At 31.2% G+C, this 23970-nt stretch overlaps 1 protein-coding gene and 2 pseudogenes across 2 annotated transcripts; 1 reads left to right on the top strand and 2 right to left on the bottom strand.

Moving 5' to 3' along the window:
* Positions 1 to 46: 46 nt before the first annotated feature.
* Positions 47 to 4412, bottom strand: LOC109163885 (uroporphyrinogen-III C-methyltransferase). 2 transcript variants are annotated; one of them, XM_019312602.1, is made up of 6 exons: positions 4090 to 4405; positions 2770 to 3638; positions 2271 to 2348; positions 2099 to 2168; positions 1082 to 1359; positions 47 to 615 (listed from the first exon to the last, which is right to left on the bottom strand). In XM_019312602.1, the coding sequence occupies exons 2-6, from the start codon at positions 3298 to 3300 to the stop codon at positions 463 to 465; spliced, it is 1110 nt and encodes a 369-aa protein (XP_019168147.1). In that variant the 5' UTR covers positions 3301 to 3638; positions 4090 to 4405; the 3' UTR covers positions 47 to 462. The 2 variants fall into 2 exon arrangements, with proteins under 2 accessions (XP_019168147.1, XP_019168149.1); XM_019312604.1 differs by lacking the exon at positions 47 to 615 and adding an exon at positions 762 to 783 and having other exon boundaries at positions 1026 to 1359; positions 4090 to 4412.
* A 7643-nt stretch (positions 4413 to 12055) lies between these two features.
* LOC109163840 lies at positions 12056 to 16260 on the bottom strand (annotated as a pseudogene).
* A 5672-nt stretch (positions 16261 to 21932) lies between these two features.
* Positions 21933 to 22440, top strand: LOC109163859 (annotated as a pseudogene).
* The last annotated feature ends 1530 nt before the right edge of the window (positions 22441 to 23970 follow it).

The raw sequence follows: 23970 nt of genomic DNA, 5'->3' as shown, positions 1-23970 counted from the left end.
CTTTTTATTCCACTCATCAGAACAAGAATTAAATACACCACTTTGATGACTAATTTCCAACTCCATATTGATTAGGATTCAAAATTACACCTACCTTAATTCAAAGCCTAAAGCTGCAATTTCCCCAAATAAAATTTATCAATCTCAAATCCTCATCCCTTAAAGAAAATGATTAATCTACTATTGGGTATAACTCAATGAACAGCCAGTAGGCAGTAGCCACAATCAAGATTTACCTATCCCATCTACACTTTAAACAGACCAAAGAAAATGTTGTTCATTTTGCTCCTCCAATGCCCAAATCCATCGTTTTTCTTCGTAAAGAATCGTTAGTAGCATTCATCTCATATGAGATTCAGCTCAAAAAAGCAGTAAGCTGCAGCATTCTTGCCTAATTAGCATGGCCATATATTATTACCTGCAAATAACGCTTGTTGGCCATCATGAGTGCATGATCTCCGCCTACAATTTGGCCTCAACCAAGATCGGAGCCCCTTCAGTAGAATATGGCCACAATGGTGAAAGTGCAACAACCTTCCCGATGATGATCAAAGTTGGTGATACCAATTGATGTGAAGCAATTTCATCGGCTAGATTGTTCAATTCAGCAAATACCTGAATGAATTTAAAGGAAAAATGCAATAAGCCATACGCTCCAAAAAGGAAGTGTAAAACTATGCTTCAGACAGGGTCCAAATGCCATCGGGTGTAACCGAATTAAGAAAGGACATTAAACCAATCACAAATGTGGATAATAATTAAATTAGTACATAGTTTTAGTAAGAGTTAATACCTCCAATGGTCCTCCGAGTTTTAAATGACCTACAATGGTCCTCCATGTTTTAAAAAATAATCACCCGTTGTCCTCGAGTTTAAAATGACCACGAGACGTCCTAAAAGGACCACCGGGTGGTTATTTTTTAAAACATGGAGGACCATTGGATGTCATTTAAAACTCGGAGGACCACATCTGGTAAACCCCTAATACTCGGAGGACCATTGGAGGTATTAACTCGTTTTAGTAATCTAAAACATTGAAAGAAAACAAAGATGAAACCAAATGTATAAATTTATCACTTACTGAGCGTTGTTGTGGCGTGGTCCCTCGTTCAACAGCAGCAGCCGGTGTATCCGGAGGTAGGCCATGATACATCAACTTTGAGGCAAGAGAAGGAAGAGTTGACAATCCCATATAAACAATCAAGGTAGAGTCAGGGTCAGCAGCGTTCTCTGCTACAAATAGAGGATCTGATCCTCCTTTTCTAGAGTGGCCAGTAAGAAATCTAACACTATTGGAAATGCCACGGTGTGTCAATGGGATTCCGAGCTCTGCAGCTATTCCAGAAGCTGCCGTAATACCTGAAATCAATTACCACACATCCATGTTAGTTAGAACGAACTATAACCCCTTATAGCCTACAACCTAATTTCATTTATACAAAGGATTTAGACACCCTGAGACTAGGTTAGGTCCATAACTCCTGTTGAGCCATTAATGTTGTGCAATCCAACTATCAGCTTAAGCTTTTAGTTGAGATGGAGCACATGTTTCAATTTGGTATCAAAGTCAGACCAAAGATCATGAGTCGAATCTCAGCGCCACCCATAAGCGACTACGGTCCACGTGTTGCTTGGAACCCACCGCACACGTGAGGGGGCGTGTTGAGCCATTAATGTTGTGCAATCCAACTATCAGCTTAGGCTTTTAGTTGAGATGAAGCACATGTTTCAATTACTCCTACCATCACTAGAGCAATACAAAAGCAAAAATAAATAGAGAAGAAGTCTCGAGTAGGAAATCTGAACTCAAAACATAGCATATACGTAAAAATTCAATAGTATTTTGAACTATTGTACATAAATTCAAGGTTTTCTTCGGAACGTAGCATACAACCAACAGAATAACAACACAATCATCTAGAACATGTATTAACTAATGCAGAAATCTTGCTAGTTCTAGTGCTTGCTTATTGTTTCATCGAACTACAAAGTAATGAGCTTTGGAATAGGCAGGTATTATGCGCAATACAAAGTCAAGGATAAAAATCACTCATTTTACAATGGTAAAGAGGAAGAGTGTTCCTTATAAGTATCATACCAGGAATGACTTTCACTTCAATTCCTTGTTGTTGTAGAAAGTCCATCTCTTCTCCACCCCGTCCAAACACCTATAATCCAAAATGTAACCGATGTTATGAACTACTGAAAACACTAAAAGTTCTTATGAATAAAAACTATTCAATACTTCAAAGGCAAATGAAAGCACTCACCAATGGATCACCTCCTTTCAGACGCACAACATTGGCCCCAACTTCAGCGAAACTCAAAAGCAACTCGTGAATTTCTTCCTGCAAAATGTCAAATGTGAATACTTTGGGTCATCAATAATCAATCTTACTATTGTATATTCTCACAGAAGACAGAGGCCTCCAACCAATATAGAATCATAAAAGCTCTTAGACAAACTCTTTCTGTTTAGCAGATGCAATGGTTACTACAATTTCCACCAATAATTTTTCTCTAGTCTTATTATCAATTACAAAATCCACTAAAACCCATTTTGACATAAGATAAACAGGCAAATCATAGGTTCACAATTACCAATAGTCCACACTTTAACAGAAAATCTACACATGCATTCAACAAGAAATCCCAATTCATAAGATTATAAAATTCATCAGATATCCATTTCAAACTCAAGGCTTCTAAGAGCTAAATCAAAACATGCAAAGAGGATCCAAAGAAACTGAAACTTTTGTAGAAACTAACCTGTGTTCTGCTATGGTACCCAGCAGTTTTGCCAACATAGAGAAGCCTAGCATCAGGACCCACTAAACTGAGCACATCATTAGAAACCAATCTATCATACAACAGCAAATCAGCATTCTGAATCACTTTCAATGCCTTGAGAGTCAACAATTCTGGGTCCCCTGGCCCCGTCCCCACCAAAAACACATTCCCGGGCCCTCTCTTCTCACCGCTACCATTTTCCCCTCTCTTCTCCCTCAAGACCAGAAGCAATTTCTTGAGCTCAGGGAGCTGCTGAGCAATGTCATAGTCCCTGACAAAGGTAGGGTCAGGGTCAGCTGGGAGCGGGCAAGAAGAGGGCTGCTCCAATTTGTTCTTGTAAATCCAGTTGTCCCTCTGGTACCTCTCGGCTGAATGCTTCTCAGTGAACGGGGAATTGGAACAGGATGCATAGTGTATTGAGCAAACTGGGTTTAGGGAAAAAGATTCGATTTTTCTCAATCTGGCATTAGCAGAAGAAGAAATACAAGGGAGTTTGCTCAAAAGAGACATCTTTTTCCCAAGAAATGAAGGATAATAAAAGAATCTCCTTTGTTGATAGGGGTGAGCAAACGGTCGGTCACCGATTAAAATTGCTATAACCGGCCAAAACCGGTTACCAAAAACCCGAAAGATTAACAAATTATTCCACAATTAATAGAGAATTACACTTGAAAAAGTTAAAAAATAAAAAATAAACCAAGTCTAAAGTCTAAACTAACAATTAACAAACACACTACACACTGCCAAATTGCCAATTGCCAAAGTGCCAAAATCACACTGAAAAGCTGGAACTCTGGAAGCACACTGCCAAGTGCCAAATTACCAATTTCAAACCCAGAGCTTCAAACCTATCAAATGAGATATTATAAAACCTATCAAATTAAACATACAATGAACAAACACACTGTTCAAATATTTCACACTGAACAAAAATTTACAATAACACATTATCCAAAAGCATTAAAACTTCAAATATTAATGAACAATTAAAGCAATGGCAGCATATAATGTATGAAATCCCTTTTAATTTTAATATGTAAAAAAAAAAACTAAAAAATTACCTTACAATGAGCCTAAAATGGTAAAAAATTAAGTTCATGTTCTCCATGATTTGCCGGTCCATTCATAGATGAAGATGAAGATACAAATACAAATACATGAAGATGGTGAAGATGAAAACATATGCAAAATGATTTCCTAAATTGAACGAGAAGAGATTGCCTCTAGCCTCTAGGATTTGTTTCCATCATCTATGATCAACAGAAAATGGAAAGAAACAACCTCATATATCGTTGTTACCTTTAGGTTCTTCAGCAAACCAGAAGCCGAGCTGCCGAGGGAATGAGGGATTCCAAGGGAAATGAAAGGATTAGGGCTATTGAAGTCTCCTCCATATAGTTTGAGCTTGTGAAGGAAGAGAAGTTGGATTTGAATTGGAGGAGTTGTTTCTACGCTTTGGGGACGATGAGAAGGCAAGGGAAGTAGCTTTTGAGGTTGTGAATGGGACAGTTTGCATTGGCGACCATTGAAGGTTGGAGTAGTGGATGGGCTATTATATTCTGCACTTGTCCCCACCGCTGCATCGTTAAAATGTAAGGCGGCTGCGGCGGCCCGTTAGAGAGCACAGTCAAAACTCAAAACGACTGAACTCTACCACTAATATGGACTACATACAGAACTCGGCATTACAAGTGTTTTTTTTTTTTTTTTTTTAATATACTATTTACTCTACTAGTATTTAATTTTCACCCGCGCTATACACAAAAATACTTTTTGGTATAATATTTTAAGAATATTTGAATCGATATACAATTATATAAATTATAACTTCGAATATTATATAATGCAATTGAAGAATTAATTTGTATGACTGTATTTTCTGATGTTATCATTGTTGCAAATAATAGCCCAATTAATAGTTCATGTGTAGATATACGTATTCGGTGCTGAAACTTTAGAGATTTTATATATCAGTGTTTATGATTTGTATTAAGTGGAAAATTTATTCGTTGTCAAGCAACTCAATTATATAAATCATTTGCTATCCTAATTTATTTGTATGGAAGATATATTTTCAATGTAGATATATACTAATTTTGTCATCTTCGCATAAAAGGAAAATATAATATCACTGGTTGGAACTACACATTATTAAAAACCTCTTTGTAGATGACATTGGGAGCGTTATGTTGTGCATCCGTATGCACCATGCATACGGATGCAAAAATGGCGTCGTTTTGGCGTCTAACTTAAAAAAAAAAAAAAATCAGAATTGCATAACTACACATCCATAATTTCATAACTATACATCCAGAATTGCATAACTACACTTCAACAATTGCATAACTACACTTCCAGAATTGCATAACTACACTTCCAGAATTTCATAACTAAAAAATCCAAAATGAATGAACTAAAAATGAATAACATAATGTTGTTGCTAGGAATCAAAGCTGATTTTTTTTTTTAAGTAGAGCGCGCGTTTTATGCAAAACGACGTAGTTTTTGCATCCGTATGCACCATGCAGGGTGCATACGGATGCACAGCATAATTTGCCATGACATTGATAGTAGCAACATATTCTTGTCCGTCTAGAGCTAACACCTTCCGGCCATCAGAATGAATGATTCGGGAAAAAGCCAAATACAATTGACCATTACCCATTGCATTACTATTTTCTCCGGAAAATCAATAAGCTATGATCCATATGTATCCCATATAATACATATACTATAGTTAATCCTTTTTCTTTTTGAAATAGTTAATCGGGGATTAGTTAGAATTTTGAGTCTAATAATAATATTCGTTTCCTTATTCAATTGTCCTAATTTATGTGCCATTTTTAATCATAGTCAATTACTTTTTTAATATTTCTAATCAATTATTAATAATAGATTATTATTTTAATTTACCTATACTGTTGTTAATCCGTTTCATTTTTGAAATAATTAATCGGGATCATTTTTAATTTTCAATCAATTATTACTATTCATTTCTTTTTTTAATTGTATATAATTAACATAGTTATGCAATAACGTAGTAACAATCTTCTCTGTGCAATGTATTCTCAAAATAATTTGCCCGTTACACGACTATTTTCTCAGGAAATCAATAAGTTCAAATTCATATGTATCCCATAATATATATATATATATATATATATATATATATATATATATATATATATATATATATATATATATATATATTAGTTAATCCATTTCCGGTTCAAAATTATTAATCGGGGATCATTTTTAATTTTCAGCCAATTATTAATATTCATTTTTTTTTTCAATTTGCATAATTTATGTGCCATTTTTTTTATCACAGTCAATTATTATTTTGTTACTACATATTATTTAATTAATTATTAATAATAGATAATAGATTATTTTTTAAATATTTTCAGTCAATTATTAATAACATATTCATTTTTCCAATTTACATATACTATTATTTGAGCGGTTGACTATTTCTTTTTTTCATTTCGGTTAATTTGGGATCATTTTTTTAGTCAATTATTAATATTCACTTCATTTTTCAATTAGCCTAATTTCCGTGCAATTTTTATTCTCAACCAATTTTTCTTTTTAAATACATATCAATTAGTCAATTAGTTAATTATTAATAACAGATTCTTTTACAAAAAAAAATCCGGTAAATTATTAATAACAAAATACTTTACCAATTTACATATACTATTGTTTGGGCGGTCATCAGTCTGGCCATTTTTTTTTTTTTTTTTTTTTTTTTTTTTTGCATTTGAGTCCGTTTGGAATCATTATTAACTTTCAGTCAATTATTAATATTCATTTTCTATTTCAATTGACCTAAATTCCGTGCCGTTTTTATTCTCAATTAATAATTACTTTTTGTAATATTCTTTTTTTTTTTTAACTATAATTTCACATCTGAATGTGGTGTATTGGTGTGAATAAACAAATACAATAAATGCATATTCAAAGTAATGTAAAACTATGCAATCTTACAATGAATTTAAACAAAATACACAAATTTAAAATTATAAATATAAAATATAACAAAAATATTGGAATGACCAGTAACAAATGCTTGTAAAATGTCAACCATTAATCATATGAACCATGTTTAATGCCCAAAGGCATAAATGACTAGGCTCTCAATAGGAAAACATTTTATTAATAATTTCAATCGAGCTTCTCAACATTCACAACTCTTAACAGATACACCAACATTTGCATCACATTGCTTGAATTCATCAAAGAAATCATCATCTTCTTTGTCACAAATATGCCTAAGAAAAACTGCATCCTTGAATTCACTCACAACTGTGTTAAAATAGAACTTCAAAAAATTACCAATCACCAAAAACCTCTTTATTATACAAAAAAACTCGACCTTCTTTAAATCTCTTTGAATACTTTTGAACATAATCTTTTAGGAATATGTGCATGAAAAAAAGTTCCCTGAAATTGAAGTGTTACAAAAAATATAGTAAAAAATCATATCCATAAACAAAACATTTTGAATTAAAAAATATTCAAATGATAGTACAAAAAATACAATGCCCCTTCATCATGAAATATGCACTCTATAGACTTCACTGTTTCAGCATCTCTTCTCTCTAAATCTCATAGGTACGCACCACTCTAACCTTTATTGTATTCCCCTGTTCTTAGGAGAAATTTCACGCGCAACAATGTCGATTGTGTAATGTTTTCCTGTTATATCATTGTTATAACATTAGGCCGGATAAGTTATGATAATATTAAGTATTTGATATGTGGTGCAACACTAATAACCTGATAGCTAGACTATCATTATGATTGGGAGTCTAGTTAGGGTTTATTAGACCTAAATACATACAACCACAATGATGGCTAGTGGTTATATAAGGTCACTAGTCCTCTCACTGGTCACATTACATACCTCATACACCATCTAGAGAGAGCTGAGTAGAAGTGAGATACAAAACTCTGCAGCAGTCCGGATCGCTCAATACAAGAACTAATGGCTGGAGATTAGTATGATCCTTGTAACACCCCCGATTTTACGTAGTAAACAAAACAATTTAAGCTCAAGGATAAAGATTAAACTAGCATTAAGTAGTAAAAGATCGGAGAAACTAACAGTCAACCGGGGAATGCTATGCCACATCTAACTAAGCTATTAGATGCACGTGTTAAAAAGTCAAAGTACTTTAATCCCAAACCTCCAACATCAAAATCACAAGTTTAAAGTTTAGGCACACAGGCCGTAAGGACTATGCTAAGAGATAAAAGAGGCTACACTAACTACGTCTTCATCCAGCGCGCTCGAAAGAGAACTTATCTGTACCTGTAAAACATAAGGGGTAGCACCCATTAGAGAATAATGCTAAGTAACCCACTAGCGTTGAGTACTTTATAATATAAATATAAGAAAAACATTTGAGACTTGGAATATATTAATATAAACTTAACAACTCTAGCTTTAAAACAAGGAGTAGAGACGACACAAGATTCATCAAGGAACACACTCAATCGACCGAACATCATACGGTTACTCAAGAGATCAATGTGAATGACAAGGACAACAAAATAATCAACATGATACGATACTCAATATCAATCAAGAGGCAACAACAATACATACTCATAAGCAAATGAAAGTCAAGGATCGCAATCAATGACAAGTTCCAACCTTATGCCCGGTTCCAACTTTATATCACAATTCCATCCTTATTTCAGTTCCAACTTGTACCTGCAAGTGCCACCCTGTACACCAGTTCCAACCTTATTCCTCCGGAGCCATTGCTCCTCGCCTACTTCCGCCAGCTTGCCGCTGATCTCATAGACATACGCAATGTCATTAATAATATAATACATATCACGTGATAGTATACTGCCAATCAATTGAGCAAAACTCATTATCACCAATCGCATCACATAGTCATCGACATAGATAATTGAGGCTCAACAATAGCCCAATCAAGGAACAAATCAATAGAGTATAACATTTGTACAAGCTTCAACAAGATATTCAATCGAAATACTTCAAGGAGAGACATGGAAGGAGCATTCAATACAATGGCACAATAACAATAGACTTCAATATGAAGATTACAATGATTGGTAAACTCAAGTTACCAATCTTCATTGAGAACTAATGAACAAGCACATACTAGTACCAACAACATCGTAACTAGCATGCAAATCAATAGGATAAACATAACGGTTCAAACGAACATCAAAGACCTCATATTAATCCAACGAATCACAAAGATAGACCTTAAACATGATTCAAGACTCATAATTAAATCTTATCGTGGATACTTAGGACATCGTTCTAGACGTACGAAACATCAAAGAAGACACACAATTGCACAAGGGTTCAATAAAACGGAGACCAAAGCATCACATACCAGTGGGCGGAACGATGGGGGGTCAACCACCCACCATGCCCCCCGCCAGTACCAGCGGGTGGAACCACGGGTGGCCAACCACCCGTGGCCCTCCTTGTTGCGTTAAGAGATATAAAAGTAAAAACAAAACAAAGCAAAGCTACGACATCTTCTCCACTACTCTTTGTTGTCTTTGCATCTTGTCAATTAATCACTTACATGCAAGAAGAACCTTAAGAGAACATGCATGAAAGAATTGACTATGTGTGTACCAATTTCAAGCAAATTTATGCACCTTAAAGTTATGCACCTACGACGTGGAACTGTGGAAGTAATAATTCCTAATTTTTAATGTCAAGCAATCAAGGATTCATAGTTGTGTATTTAAATTCATACATCTTAAAGAGGAATGTTGGGCTCCCTTAAGGTTCAACATTATACACCTATGGCGTGGAAGTCGTAATTCATAAGTTTTAATATTAGGCAATCAAGGATTCAAAGTTCTGCACCTTACGCTTTAAATTCATGCACCTTAAGGTGAAAATGTATGCTACCTAAGGTTCAACATTATGCACTTTAAGTCGTTATATGGTTTTGCACCTTACAGTTAAAGGTGTGCACTCGACTATGGTGGTTTTTCTCGATTTCATTCTAAACTACTTTTGTGACCCAATGTAGTCCTAGACTTGTGTATTTTTGCTCAATAATGTAGTCATCCATTTGTTATTCCGTCCAATTGGTGTTAAATAGAGAGACAATTTAATAATTACAATACTTGCCACTCATTTACCCTCTCCCACCCTCTTCAATTTGTCACTCTGATCTCAACTTCTCATTCTTTTCAAATTTCATATCTTTCTCATTCTTAATGCCATAATTCTCTATACGCTTCTTTAAACAATTCTCTACTAGCAAAGGTTAATCCTTTACAAAAGATGAGGTTTTTCATGTCAGTTTAAGAGGGTAAATGAGAGGCAAATATTGCAATTACTTAATGGTCCCTCTATTTAACACCAATTGGACACAATAATAAACAGAGGATGTACTACAGTGAGCAAAACCACACAAATCTGGGATTACATTGAGTCACAAAAGTCATTTCGAATGGAATCAAGAAAAATCACCATAATTGAGCAACATTTTGAGTATTATTTCATATATATATATATATATATATATATATATATATATATATATATATATATATATATATATATATATATATATATATATATATATATATATACTAGTTTTCTACGCGCATTGCGCGATTGGGATAATGTCCAATGTTTTTTTTTTAAATAAGTACTTTAAAGTATATATCAAGGCAAGATTATATTGGAATTGTTCATGCATAGATAATTGAATGTTGAATTTGCGTATTTAAATAGGTAATTCTAAGTTTACAAATGCATAATGTCCAATGTTTTTTTTTTTTAAATAAGTACTTTAAAGTATATATCAAGGCAAGATTATATTGGAATTGTTCATGCATAGATAATTGAATGTTGAATTTGCGTATTTAAATAGGTAATTCTAAGTTTACAAATGCAAGATAATATAGTCAAGTTTGGTTATAATTGTCAATAAAATAATTGTATAGGTATATATATATATATATATATATATATATATATATATATATATATATATATATATATATATATATATATATATATATATATATATATATATATATATATATATATATATATATATATATATATATATACTAGTTTTCTACGCGCATTGCGCGATTGGGATAATGTCCAATGTTTTTTTTTTAAATAAGTACTTTAAAGTATATATCAAGGCAAGATTATATTGGAATTGTTCATGCATAGATAATTGAATGTTGAATTTGCGTATTTAAATAGGTAATTCTAAGTTTACAAATGCAAGATAATATAGTCAAGTTTGGTTATAATTGTCAATAAAATAATTGTATAGGTATGGTTGAAACCAAATACGGGACATAAAAAAAATAATAGTATAAATTTGTAAAGTAATGTACAATTGTACCATTATAAAAATACATACAAAAAATATTAATACCATAACGACCTAAATCATATTTATAATGCAAAAGTATAATTGAAATATTAAATTTTGTTATGATCTAAATAATCCAATGAAGATTAATTAATTAAACGGAAAAAAAAAACTTAACCTAATTTTTTTTAAATGCATAAAAATCAAATAATTTTTAAAGTTCTTGATATATAATCTTTGATGCTTAACTTTTAATGTTGTGTATTTAGCTGGACTCATTATTTGAACAAAGTTTATGTTAAATTTTATATTATATATGTTTAAAAATATATTTTAACATATTCGTAGTATATGTTTAATAATTATGTCAACTCTAATTGAGATGAGGTTTGAACCTAAGACCTTGCTTCTAGAAATTGATGAGTAAGTTAAAAATAATAAATAGTTAACGGAATATTCCGTTACTAAAGTTTATACTAACGGAATTTAGGTTATTTAAGGGAAGAAAATAATATAATAGAGGGTAAATAATGAAAATCATTAAAAAATACTAAAATCAAAATAATATGAACTATTCATTTTAAGAAACAATAGACAATTCATTTTAAGAAACGATATGACCGACATTTTTTTGTTCCAGTTAAGGGCCTAACATTATTGGCTCTTATTAGAATTGTAGATGTAGATGTAGAGAATATATATATATATATATATATATATATATATATATATATATATATATATATATATATATATATATATATATATATATATATATGTATATATATATATTGAAAAATCAACTTATTCACCCAAGAAGATATAGATAATAATAGTTGTGTTATTATTTATTTTTTATTAAAGGTACATTGCAAAATAGAAATCAAGAAAGCTTTTGGTTGGGTGTAAGCTTAGAGTTGAAACAAGGACTTAACATTGTAAGGTCCAATGACATAGTTGCTTCCTTCCCATAGTAATTTAGCAGACAAACGGTTTGCCTTCTCAGTGGGGTGACCATAGTCGAAAAACAAATAGTCTCCAACATTCTGGCAGAACTGGTACTCTTTTACTTGCCTTTTTCCTCCGCAACTAGGAATTCCTCTATAAAAGCCACTCCCACAACATGCTGTCTTCGACTCTTTGAAACCTTAAACATATATACCGTGTTAGAATCAAAGGTTTACTATTACGCCAAAAATTATAACTCACACACAACTATATTTCCTTATATACTATCACCACAGGGCAGGATGCTGGACTTGGCCCTTTACCAGACTTCGCCCAACAATTTTCAACTATATTTCCTTATATACTATCACCACAGGGCAGGATGCTGGACTTGGCCCTTTACCAGACTTCGCCCAATAATTTTCGAGAGGCAGGTGATGGACTTGTCCCTTCAACAATTTTCGAGAGGCAGGTGCTGGACTTGTCCCTTTATCAGCCTCCGCCCAACAATCCCCTATGCTGGACTTGTCCCTTTATCGGCCTCCGCCCAACAATCCCCTAGCCACTAATTGCAACTAGACTAGATAATCCATCTTAATTAGTATGCCGCAAAAGGGAAAAGTCTATAGCTAACTTATTCATTAATTCACTTGTGGGAATCGAACCCGGGTTATCCCGGTATTCTTTCCCACAAAAAAGACTCATTTGCCACTTGACCTATCCTGTTGCGGGTTACTCGTTCGTTAATTGTTGTTACTCTGAAAAAGAAAACATACCATATTTTGATGGATGGTTAATTGTGTCTGTGGTAAACCTAAAATAATCGAAATATGTATACTTGAACTCTTGTAAGTTCTTCTCTAGTTTGTTGATAGCTTTTAGGAGAGCTTCATTGTGCATTTTGGCTAAGGCTTGGAGTTTCTCCATGCAATCCTCACTTTTTGTTTGTTGAATGTTGAGAGCCCTAGCATATATATGGTACGCACCCTAAAGCTAGCAAGGACATAAACACAATTTCCTTCCTCCTTCCTTGTATATTTCCCGTTGAAAAATCATAACATATATAGTGATCTCACTACCCAAAATAAAGGCAAATTCTCTAATGTGGCTATGTAATCCGTGAATGACCTTTCTCACAAATAAAGATTTGTAAAACAGTCTCATAGGAGAATCACTCCCATAAAATATATATCTATTGTCAGTTTTACAATGATATTTAAGTGACGCCCGCATGGGTAGCTCAACTGGTCATAGAGGTGAAAATCGGTCTAGCCTCTATGGTTCATGTTTCTCCAGATGCGTTTTTGGTGTTATAAAAAAAGTAAATATATTTTAGTCGTAAAAATATTTTTGTTAATTAGAGATGATAACACCAAAATAAGAAATATCAAAATCTTTCCTTATATAGTGTGTGCAAGGGCAATATTGATATTATGGAAAATAGCTATTCTTGGCGATGGATGGATAGAAAAATAGCTAATACCAGATCTCCTCTCTGATGAGCTATCTCTAAAGGGATAACTCATTCTTAAAAATATCATTTTAAAATTCAAAATAAAAAATAAAATGGAATGATATAATTAATTTATTTAGTAAATGCTATTTAATACTTAGTTTATCAATTAAAATTTACTAATTAAAATTTTAAACTGATAATTAAATTATATATATATATATATATATATATATATATATATATATATATATATATATATATATATATATATAGTATACGCTCAATAATTAAATGTTTAAATTAATCACCTCGATAACAGTTGTGAAATTGCCAATCACCATATCCACGTATTCCTCCTCAGTATAAGAACTAAAAAGACTGGAATTCGACATTAAAGGGCTAACATAGTCATTACCGCTAATGCTAAACATATAAACAGCATCAGACAGCAGTTTGTTTGACGTTTTTGCCCCCAGCATCTGCTTCAAATGTTCTGAAACGTTCTTGAAATATCTCAATTGTGTTCTGAGGTCAATTACCTGAGGATCAAACAATTAATTAGTCGATTTTGATTTGTATGACCACTATTAGTTGTTTGACTTAGTTAAATAGTTAATATGAGTTTTTGATTAATTAATTATTTTTCTTTTAACAGTTTATTGCTTCAAAAAGTTATTCAAAGCAATGTTACGATCAACTTTTTGCGAAAATCATTTTGCATTTAATCAGCTATCAGATAAAAGCTAATTTACTGCAAACAATTTTTGAGAAAGTCATTTGTTAAATTATATTCAATAACCTTGGTTATACCAGGAGGTATCTGAGTAGACCTTAATTATATGAGGCACCGACCTTTAAACTTTAACTTTGTATCATACTCAGACTAATCCATGTTCCCATCAAGCTAGCCCAATTAAAGGGCAAAAAGCTAGTCATATTGATTTTTCCATATAAAAGGAGGTTTTAAACACGCAAACTCTCTTAAGACATGAGAGTGTACGGTTACTCACACAACCAAGTTTGTTGCTAAATTCAATAAATGAATATCATTTTTGTAGCCTCAGCTTCAAACTACAACTTCGTTTATTTCTATTACATACAAAACATTCAATCGATGTGTTGGGATTATATAATGTTTCAATTTATGCCAAAAGTTTTTTAATATGTATTAGTCTAGCTAGGAAAGACCACCCACCTTGCCATGATAGGTTTCAGCAAGGCTTCCAGCACCGGCTGATGCAAAGTTGACTCCTTTAGTAACCCCATCTTGCTTGCTCCGGAAATATGCCGGAATTAATGGTAGCTTTGCATACTCGGCTGAAACAAAGAAAGAGGAAGAAGAAAAAGAAGAAAATTAAACCACCAACATGAAAATTTATTGGAATAAGAGTCAAATAGGCCATCGAACTGCACACCATAATGCAATTAGACCACTGAACTTAAAAAAATTACAATTGAGTCCCTAAACTATCTCATTTCATGCAATTCATCCAATTTGCAGGTTTTCCAAGTTTTTATCAAGTCATCCAAATTTAAAATAATTTTTAGAAATTAATAAATTAATGAATAAAAATGAAAATAAAAAAACGTTGTCTCCGCTGGAGACGAAGATGCAGTACCTTCAGGAATTTTTATCCACATTAATTAGCCGTCGAAAAACTTATGCTATAGTCCTACAGATCATCGGATCTACTGGATGCTCCGATGCATATCTAAAATGTACATCATTAGTTTTCAATCAAAACCCATTTCTCTCTCGTTCTTTTGGGGCCAATAAATCTATTACAGATTAAGAAGATGAGTGGAGATCGAGGAGCGGCCACCAAAAGCAGCACTGCATGTTGATGTTTTATCCCATTTTTGAATCTTTAACAAAGATCTACAGTTGAATTCGATTAATATTTCTTTTTAAAAATTTATGTTGGTTTCTCTTCACAGAAAAAGAAAAAAAAAATCATGTTGGTTTTGTTAAAGATGGTCTGGTGTTGGTATTTGGTGTTTAAGGATTCATGAATTTTACTGTTTAAAAACTCTGGAAGGTTTCTTCCTAAAAATAAAAAAATAAAAAATCTTGAAGGTACTGCATCTTCGTTCCCAGATGAAGTTTTTTATTTTATTTATTTATTTATTTTTAAAAATTAATTTAAATTTGGATGATCGGTTAAAAATGGAGAAAACTTGCAAATTGGACGAATTGTATGAAATGAGTTAGTTTAGGGATTTAATTGTAACTTTTTTAAGTTGAGTGGCCTAATTGCATTATTTGACCCTTATTCCAAATTTATTAAAAGATTTACTAATATTTTTCTCTTTTTTTTTTTTGGATATACTCAGAGTTTTCAGCCTAAAACACTGTGACTAATCCCTTCGCTGAATTGTAGAAACCTCTATTAGGTATAACAGTCGACCTGAAAATTTAAGGCTGCTCGATCCATACCAAAAAACAAGGATCCAACTCTTAACATTTGGTTAAGGATACACCCCACCTTCTCTATTGATAATAAACATACCAATAAAATCCGGAATGAGGCGACCATTTGAAAATCTGCCAGTAGATTCGACATAGGGTGGAAAATTAGCCCTGAAATCATTGGTAGTATTGATGTAGTTGTTGTTGCCAACATCAAATAATGAGTCCCCAAACACAAAGAAGGCTGATTCATCTAAAGAATGCACCGGATTACAGAACAGCAGCAAGGCAAGTAAAACCATAGTGTAAATACTAGCCATATTATGGAAAATAGCTATTCTTGGCGATGGATGGATAGAAAAATAGCTAATACCAGATCTCCTCTCTGATGAGCTCTCTAAAGGGATAACTCATTCTTAAAAATATCATTTTAAAATTCAAAATAAAAAATGAAATGGAATGATATAATTAATTTATTTCGTAAATGCTATTTAATACTTAGTTTATCAATTAAAAATTTAAATAATTAAATGTTTAAATTAATCACCTCGATAACAGTTGTGAAATTGCCAATCACCATAACCACGTATTCCTCCTCAGTATAAGAACTAAAAAGGCTGGAATTCGACATTAAAGGGCTAACATAGTCATTACCGCCAATGCTAAACATATAAACCAGCCATGGAGGGTGAACACGGTCCCAAACGGTAACGGTGCCTACGGACACCGTTATCTTCCACCAATATTTTTTTTTTTAATTAACAGCGCGACTTTTCTTCTTCATATTGTTTAGAAAATATTAAAATAAATGATACAAATTTCATGCAAGTAGCAGCATTACTTGTGTGATAAATAGTATCATAAGACATAAGACAATAATATTATATTTATTTCAAATACAATAGATGTTATAGCAAACCAAATACAATTGAATTGAAGGAAACTCACAACAATATAATTATTTTAAAAGCAATACAGCAAACCCAATGCAATCAAAGTAGATCCAAACTTTATTCCTCACAAAACGAGTAGGGAGCCCTTGATGTCAATAGTCTGGTGCTACATGAGTAACAGTTGCCTTTCCATAATGCTCTGAGTATTCATCATCATCATCATCATCATCATCTCGTGTCGAATGACCATGGTGATGATTTGATTTCTTCGATTTGGAATGTCCACGAGAGTGTGGTGTTTCATAATCAGATGCCACATGTGTGGTGGTTGCCTTTCCATAATGCTGTGAATACTCATCATCATCTTCATCATCATCGTCTTCATCATCATCATGCTTGGAATGATGGCCATGAGAATTTGATTTCTTTGAGTGATTGGCATGACCATGGTTCCCTTTTCCATGGCTTCCATGGTTGGAGATCGCTGAACCTCTTCTAACCTCCGCCTCTCCCTCTTCATCTTCATCATACTCTATTGTCATACTCACGTGTTCATGTTGAGAGTACTCAACTTCTTCTTCTGCTTCTTCATAGTATTCATCATCTCTAGCAACTTTGGGATTTTTTCTTACTGATTCCCTGCTGGCAAGGCTAGTATGTTTATGACTCATTTTCTTTTTCTCTCTTAGAGTATAATGATTTTTCTTTTTTGTGTTTAATCTTAGGAGAGATGATAATGCCTATATATACAGAAATCCTTCATTGTTAAACCCATTTATTTAATAAGTTTATGACAGACAACATAGCTTAATTTTCTTGAATACATGGTTGTTGAGATAAGTGATAATATTTTTTAATGATTTTTCAATTATTTATGTATTAGCATTTATTTCTTATTATGTCAACAAACTTGATTTTGGAAGTACCCAATCCAATTGAGATAAATTATAATATTTTTTTTAATGATTTTTCAATTATTTATGTATTACCATTTATTTCTTATTACGCACGAAAATGGATGTCAACAAACTTGATTTTGGAAGTACCCAATCCAATTGAGATAAATTATACAGAGTAATATTTTTTTTAATGATTTTTCAAGTATTTATGTATTAGCATTTATTTCTTATTACGCACGAAAATGGATGTGAACAAACTTCATTTTGGAAGTATCCAATCCAATTGAGATAATACCTTAATAAAAAATTGTATAAATAAATCATGCACGGCTAGTGGATACTATTATAATCAGTATTTGTGTTGGGATATGTTTTAGTACTTAAACTAGTATTTTTACTCGTTGGTTGCACGAAATTGATTTGTTATAATATTTTAAAAATATTTAGATCGATATACAATTATATAAATTATAACAATGAATATTATAGATTATATTTTTTGATGTTATCTTTGCTTAATTTCGATTTATACCATTAAAATTTATAAACTTAGTTAACAAATAGGTCTAACATTTTTCATCAAACGACTTAAACAATGCAAAAGTCCAATGGTTTGTCTCAACATTTTCATGAATATATTATTAATATTATTGAACACCAGGAACTGTTCAATGATTAATGTATTGAACACCATGAGAAGTTTTTATAAATGTATAACATTAACTCCACAAATTAAACTAACCAAATATCTCAAATAATACACGTCAAACTTAATTATTAATTATATTGTATATATATTTCGCTTTCACTTAGATATATTCACTTTGACACTTCCAAAAATGTAAAATTAGGATAAATGTGGCAGTAGCCTGGTGAGTCATTTACTGCAGTTCACTTGTGAAATAAAAGATAGTAACTTCATGTTGACAATCTTTTTATAAGTCTGTGATAATCTATCAAACTGATAGCAACATTCAAACATACAAAGAATGTAATACTCCATAACTTATACCAAAGACTTGGAGGGGGTATTAATTGCATTGAATACCAATGAAATATACAAATTGGGAACATGCACAAAAATTCAGTTCTAAAAGAAATCCTTGAGCTTGTGATATATGGTTATAAAATAAGTCTATAAATGCCATATGTAGATAATATGCCTTAATTAACACCAATAATTTAATATTGTTGGATCCATGTATATATCATTCTTCCCAAACTCCATTTATATATCATTAATTTAATTATTTGTTGTTCAATTATTGCAAAATCTTGAGCTACAATAATATATTGTTATTCAGTAAGTATAACAATATATTGTTGCTAAATTGTTATTCAGTAAGTATAACAATATATTGTTGCTAAATACTATTATATATATATATATATATATATATATATATATATATATATATATATATATATATATATATATATAAGTATAGATTATTAATAATCGATTCTTATCCATATTTTTGGAAAATCTTCCTTATATTCATTAGATTAATTAATAAAAAAATAATGTTCTGTAATTTTAATCTAAATTGTTAATAACTGATTATTTTTCATTTTTATGCAAAATCTTCCTTATATTGATTGATTAGATTAATAGTAAAACATGTAATAGAGCCAGTAGCATTAAAAAAAAAAAAAGATTAATAGTAAAACAACGTCTTGTAATTTTAATATAAATTATTAATAACTGATTTTTATTTATTTATTTTTTTTTTCAAAATCTTCCTTATATTCATATTCATTAGATTATTAGCAAAATATCACGTACAAATAATTTTAGAACATTATGACTTCTCGAATTACAGTTTTTTTTTTTCCATTCTTCCTTTTTTACTGCTAACCTTATTATTATCAAGTGTTCGGGCGGGAAGTTAAAAATGATGATTTTTTTTTAATAATAGTATAGATATAGATTATTAATAATCAATTCTTTTCTATTTTTTTTGCAAAATCTTCATTATATTCATTAGAGTAATATTAAAATAACGACCTATAACTTTAATCTAAATTATAAATAACCGAATCTTTTCCCTTTTTTTTTTTCTGCAAAATATTACTTATATTCATATTCATTAGATTAATAGTAAAATAACACGTAGAAATACTTTTGGAACATTAGGACTTCTCGAATTACAAATAATTTTCTATTTTTCTTTTTTACTACTAACCTTATTATTATTAAGTGTTTGGGCAGGAAGTTAAAAATGAGGATTCTATTTTTTTAATAATAGTATTGATATTGATTGGAGTAGTGACGGAATAATATTGTTGAATAGGAATAAGAATTTTAATATTGTTAGTATTGTATTACGAATAGGAATTTTAATGTAGAATTGTAGTACGAACAGAAAGTACGAAACAATATATTCTATTAGGAATTGTATTACACTATTTTGGCGGGAAGTTAAAATTGAGGATTTTGTTTTTATTAATAGTACTAGTTCTTTTACGCGCGAAGAATAATGCCCAATGATTATTTTAAATATGTCAAAGTATATCAATGCAATATTATATCGGAGATGTTCATGTATAGGTAAATAAATATTGAATTTGTTTATTTAAATCGGTAATTTAAAGTATATAAATGCAAGATAATATATGAGAGATTGATTATATTGTCACTAAAATAAATGTTTGCACTTTTGTAATAATGCTAGTCTAAATACTTAGTCTAAAAACGATAGTCTAAATAAATACTACTTTTGGTTTAAATTTCTCTAATTATTCTTAATTCTCTTTTGGGTAGCATTGTCATTGTCTTCATCGTCAGTACATGTCTTCCTTTTTTTTTATTTTTTTTTATTTTTTTTATTGATAGTGTGTCATGTGCAAGGGTTATTGGTGGTAGCATAGATGGATTCATCGTGCATTGAGATTATGGTGTAGGAATCTTTAGATTTTCCTTGTTGTGTATATGTTGGATCTTAGTTGTACTATTAACTCTTTATCTTATAAGCACCTATTGATATTTGGTAATGGTAGTTTTTCCCCTAGATGTTTCATGCGTCATGAGATGTGTGCCGTAGGTTATCATGTAAAAGTATTGAACAAAATATTAATATTTATTATTTGTATAAAATACTTGGGTAAATAAATATATATAACATATTTTGTATTATAACTTTGATATTTAATTACAAGATAATGTAAAAAGAAGAGAATATAATGGATAATGTAGTGAATATAATAAATTAAAAAATTTGAAGGTAATGAATCTTTGAACGGTAGAAAATATAGATAATATAACTAATGAAATTATATTTCTTTTTAAATTTTTTATAATGCATAATTTTTTTAAATAAAGGTATTATAGACATTTAATTTTAAATTAATTAAATGCATATGTATTTTTTTTTTTGTAGCTACTAATTTATTTAATTTAAAAAGAGTAATAAAGTGGCGTACATACTTTTCATCAACAATAATGAAATCATTGATTTTTTTAATTTACATCCGTAGTTGAGAGTTTAATTTGTCAATGACAATTGTTACAATTCCTATCAATAGGGGATGATAATAAATAATTCAAAATATATAGTTATAATAGATATTGTTATAATGATATAGTAAAAATTAACTTACAAATTTCTTTAGAAGTTTTAATGTATTGATAAAATTCTGATGTGTAAACTTGTTCAATTAGAGTCAGTGGGATGTCAAAATTGTCAATTCTTTGGAAAATGTTCCTACCGTTTTAGAGTCAAGGTGTAATTATATTTATGATCAACAACTTTGTAATTAGGTCGCGCAGGTCTGACAATGACGTAAGAACAATTTTGTCCGATAAAAAAATAATTATGTAATATTTGTAAAGTAATGTACAATTGTACTATTATAAAAATACATACAAAAAATATTAATACCATAACGACCTAAATCATACCAATAATGCAAAAGTATAATTGAAATATTAAGTTTTGTTTTGATCTAAATAATCAAAAGAAGATTAATTAAACGAAAAAAATACTTAACCTAAATTTGTTTTTGTTTTTTTTTTTAAATGCATAAAAATCAAATGATTTTTAAAGTTCTTGATTTATAATATTTGATGTTTAACTTTGAATGTTATGCATTTAATCGACTAATTATTTGACCAACGTTTATGTTAAATTTTATATTATATATTTTTTAAATACATTTTAACATATTCGTAGTATATGTTTAACAATTATGCTAAGGTGCCTGCAACTGCATAGCAATGGGAAAGGGAACAGGGAGCTTCGGAAAGAGGAGGAACAAGACCCACACTCTCAATGTGAGGTGTGGCCGCCGGAGCTTCTATCTCCAGAGTCCAGAAGAGCCGCTGCTCCGCTTGTGCTTACCCCGCTGCACGCAAGAGAACGTACAACTGGAGTGTGAAGGTGATCCGTAGAAAGACCACCGGAACCGGCCGCATGAGATATCTCCGCAACGTGCCCCGCCATTTTAAGACCAACTTCAGAGAAGATACTGAAGCAGCTCCAAGGAAGAAGGCCGCAGCAGCATATGCTTGAAGGCCTTAGAACAAATGATCGAGATTTTGTGAGGGCTGCTTAAATTGTAACTTTTCATTTTGGTACTTGCAGTATTAGAACAAATGAGATTTTGGTACACTTTATTCCAATGATTTTGTTCCCATTACTATATCTTTCAAAAGTTGAATTCAGATTTTGATTATTGATAAAAAAAAAAATATACGCCAAACTCTAATTGGGATGAGGTTCGAACTTAAGACCTTTTTTATATAAATTAATGAGTAAGTTAAAAATAATAAATAGTTAACGGAATATTCCGTTACTCAAGTTTATACTAACGGAATTTAGGTTATTTAAGAGAAGGGAAAATGACACTTTTAGCCCCTCAATTGTTTTACTTTTGAAAATTTAGTCTCTATTAATTGATTTGAACAAACTTAGTCCTTCAATTGTTCATAATGGATCACATTTGATCCCTGATATTATATAATTAAAAAAAAATATAAACTTTTTTTTCATGAAGGTTATATTTGTCCATTCCTTTCGACAATTCAACTTTCTTCTCCTTTTTAGTGAGTTGTCAAGAAGCCATGGCTGGAGTAAAGGATTATGAGCTTATAGAGCTAAAATCAGATGAGTCTGAGCTTGAAAACATGGAGAATGTTTCACCCATGAGCAACAAAACAAAGGAATTTGCACTAGAAAATTGTATATAGATAATAGATGCACTATTGAAATAAATGGATTTGCCTAGTTGAAGTAAACGCCCTCAAAGATGGTAAGATGGAAAAGAGGAAGGGAGATGGGGGAACGCCAAGTATTGGTGGTGGGCGGCTGCAAGTACTGGCCAACTAGGATGAGGAACCTCCGCTTTTTTCGTTGCCTCACTCTTCGTCAGCGCCACCGCTTCCGCCGCCGTCTCATCACTTCTCGCCTCTGGCAACCATTTTGTTGAAGATATGAAAACAACTGTGCTTGAATCTCCGATTGCTACTGGGATTGACAGAGGAGAAGGAAAAGTTAAGCGTGAGAAACAACATATCCCTTTTGCATCAACTGCATTAATAATGGGTTTTGCTCTATTGGCTTTCTCCAAACAGTCTTCCTCATAGTTCTGGCAAATTAACTAGTGAAGAAGGAGAATGAAGTTGAATGGTTAAAAGGAATGGACAAATAAACCCTCATGAAAAAATATTATTAAAAAAAATTCTAATTATATAACATCAGGGATCAAATGTGACCTATTATAAACAATTAAGGGACTAAATTTGTTCAAATCAATTAACAGGGACTAAATTTTCAAAAGTAAAACAATTGAGGGGCCAAAAGCGCCGTTTTCCCTTAAGAGAAGAAAAAAATAATATAATAGAGGGTAAATAAGAAAAATTATTAAAAAAATACAAAAATCAAAATAATATGAACCATTCATTTTAAGAAACAATACTACAGACATTTGTTGTTCCAGTTAAGGGCCTACCATTATTGGCTCTTATTAGAATTGTAGATGTAGATAGATTACGAATTTTTTTTTTCTATTTTTTCTTTTTTACTACAAACCTTATTATTATTAAGTGTTTGAGCGGGAAGTTAAAAATGAGGATTTAGTTTTTAATAATAGTATTGTTGATTAGATTAATAGTAAAATAACGCCCTATAAATTTAATCTAAATTATTAAGTGTTTGAGCGGGAAGTTAAAAATGAGGATTTAGTTTTTAATAATAGTATTGTTGATTAGATTAATAGTAAA

Source organism: Ipomoea nil, unplaced genomic scaffold (assembly GCF_001879475.1).
Source record: "Ipomoea nil cultivar Tokyo-kokei standard unplaced genomic scaffold, Asagao_1.1 scaffold3047, whole genome shotgun sequence".
Taxonomy (NCBI): Eukaryota; Viridiplantae; Streptophyta; class Magnoliopsida; order Solanales; family Convolvulaceae; genus Ipomoea; species Ipomoea nil.
The sequence above is the reverse complement of the archived record's forward strand: the minus strand, read 5'-3'. Positions and strand labels throughout refer to the sequence as shown.

Excerpts from the sequence above, each read along its gene's own strand:
- LOC109163885 (XM_019312602.1), bottom strand. The coding sequence starts at position 3,300 with ATGTCTCTTTTGAGCAAACTCCCTTGTATTTCTTCTTCTGCTAATGCC. Across the intron at positions 2,349-2,769 it reads GGTACCATAGCAGAACACAG|GAAGAAATTCACGAGTTGCT; the intron begins GTTAGTTTCTAC and ends GACATTTTGCAG. Across the intron at positions 1,360-2,098 it reads TGAAGTGAAAGTCATTCCTG|GTATTACGGCAGCTTCTGGA; the intron begins GTATGATACTTA and ends AATTGATTTCAG.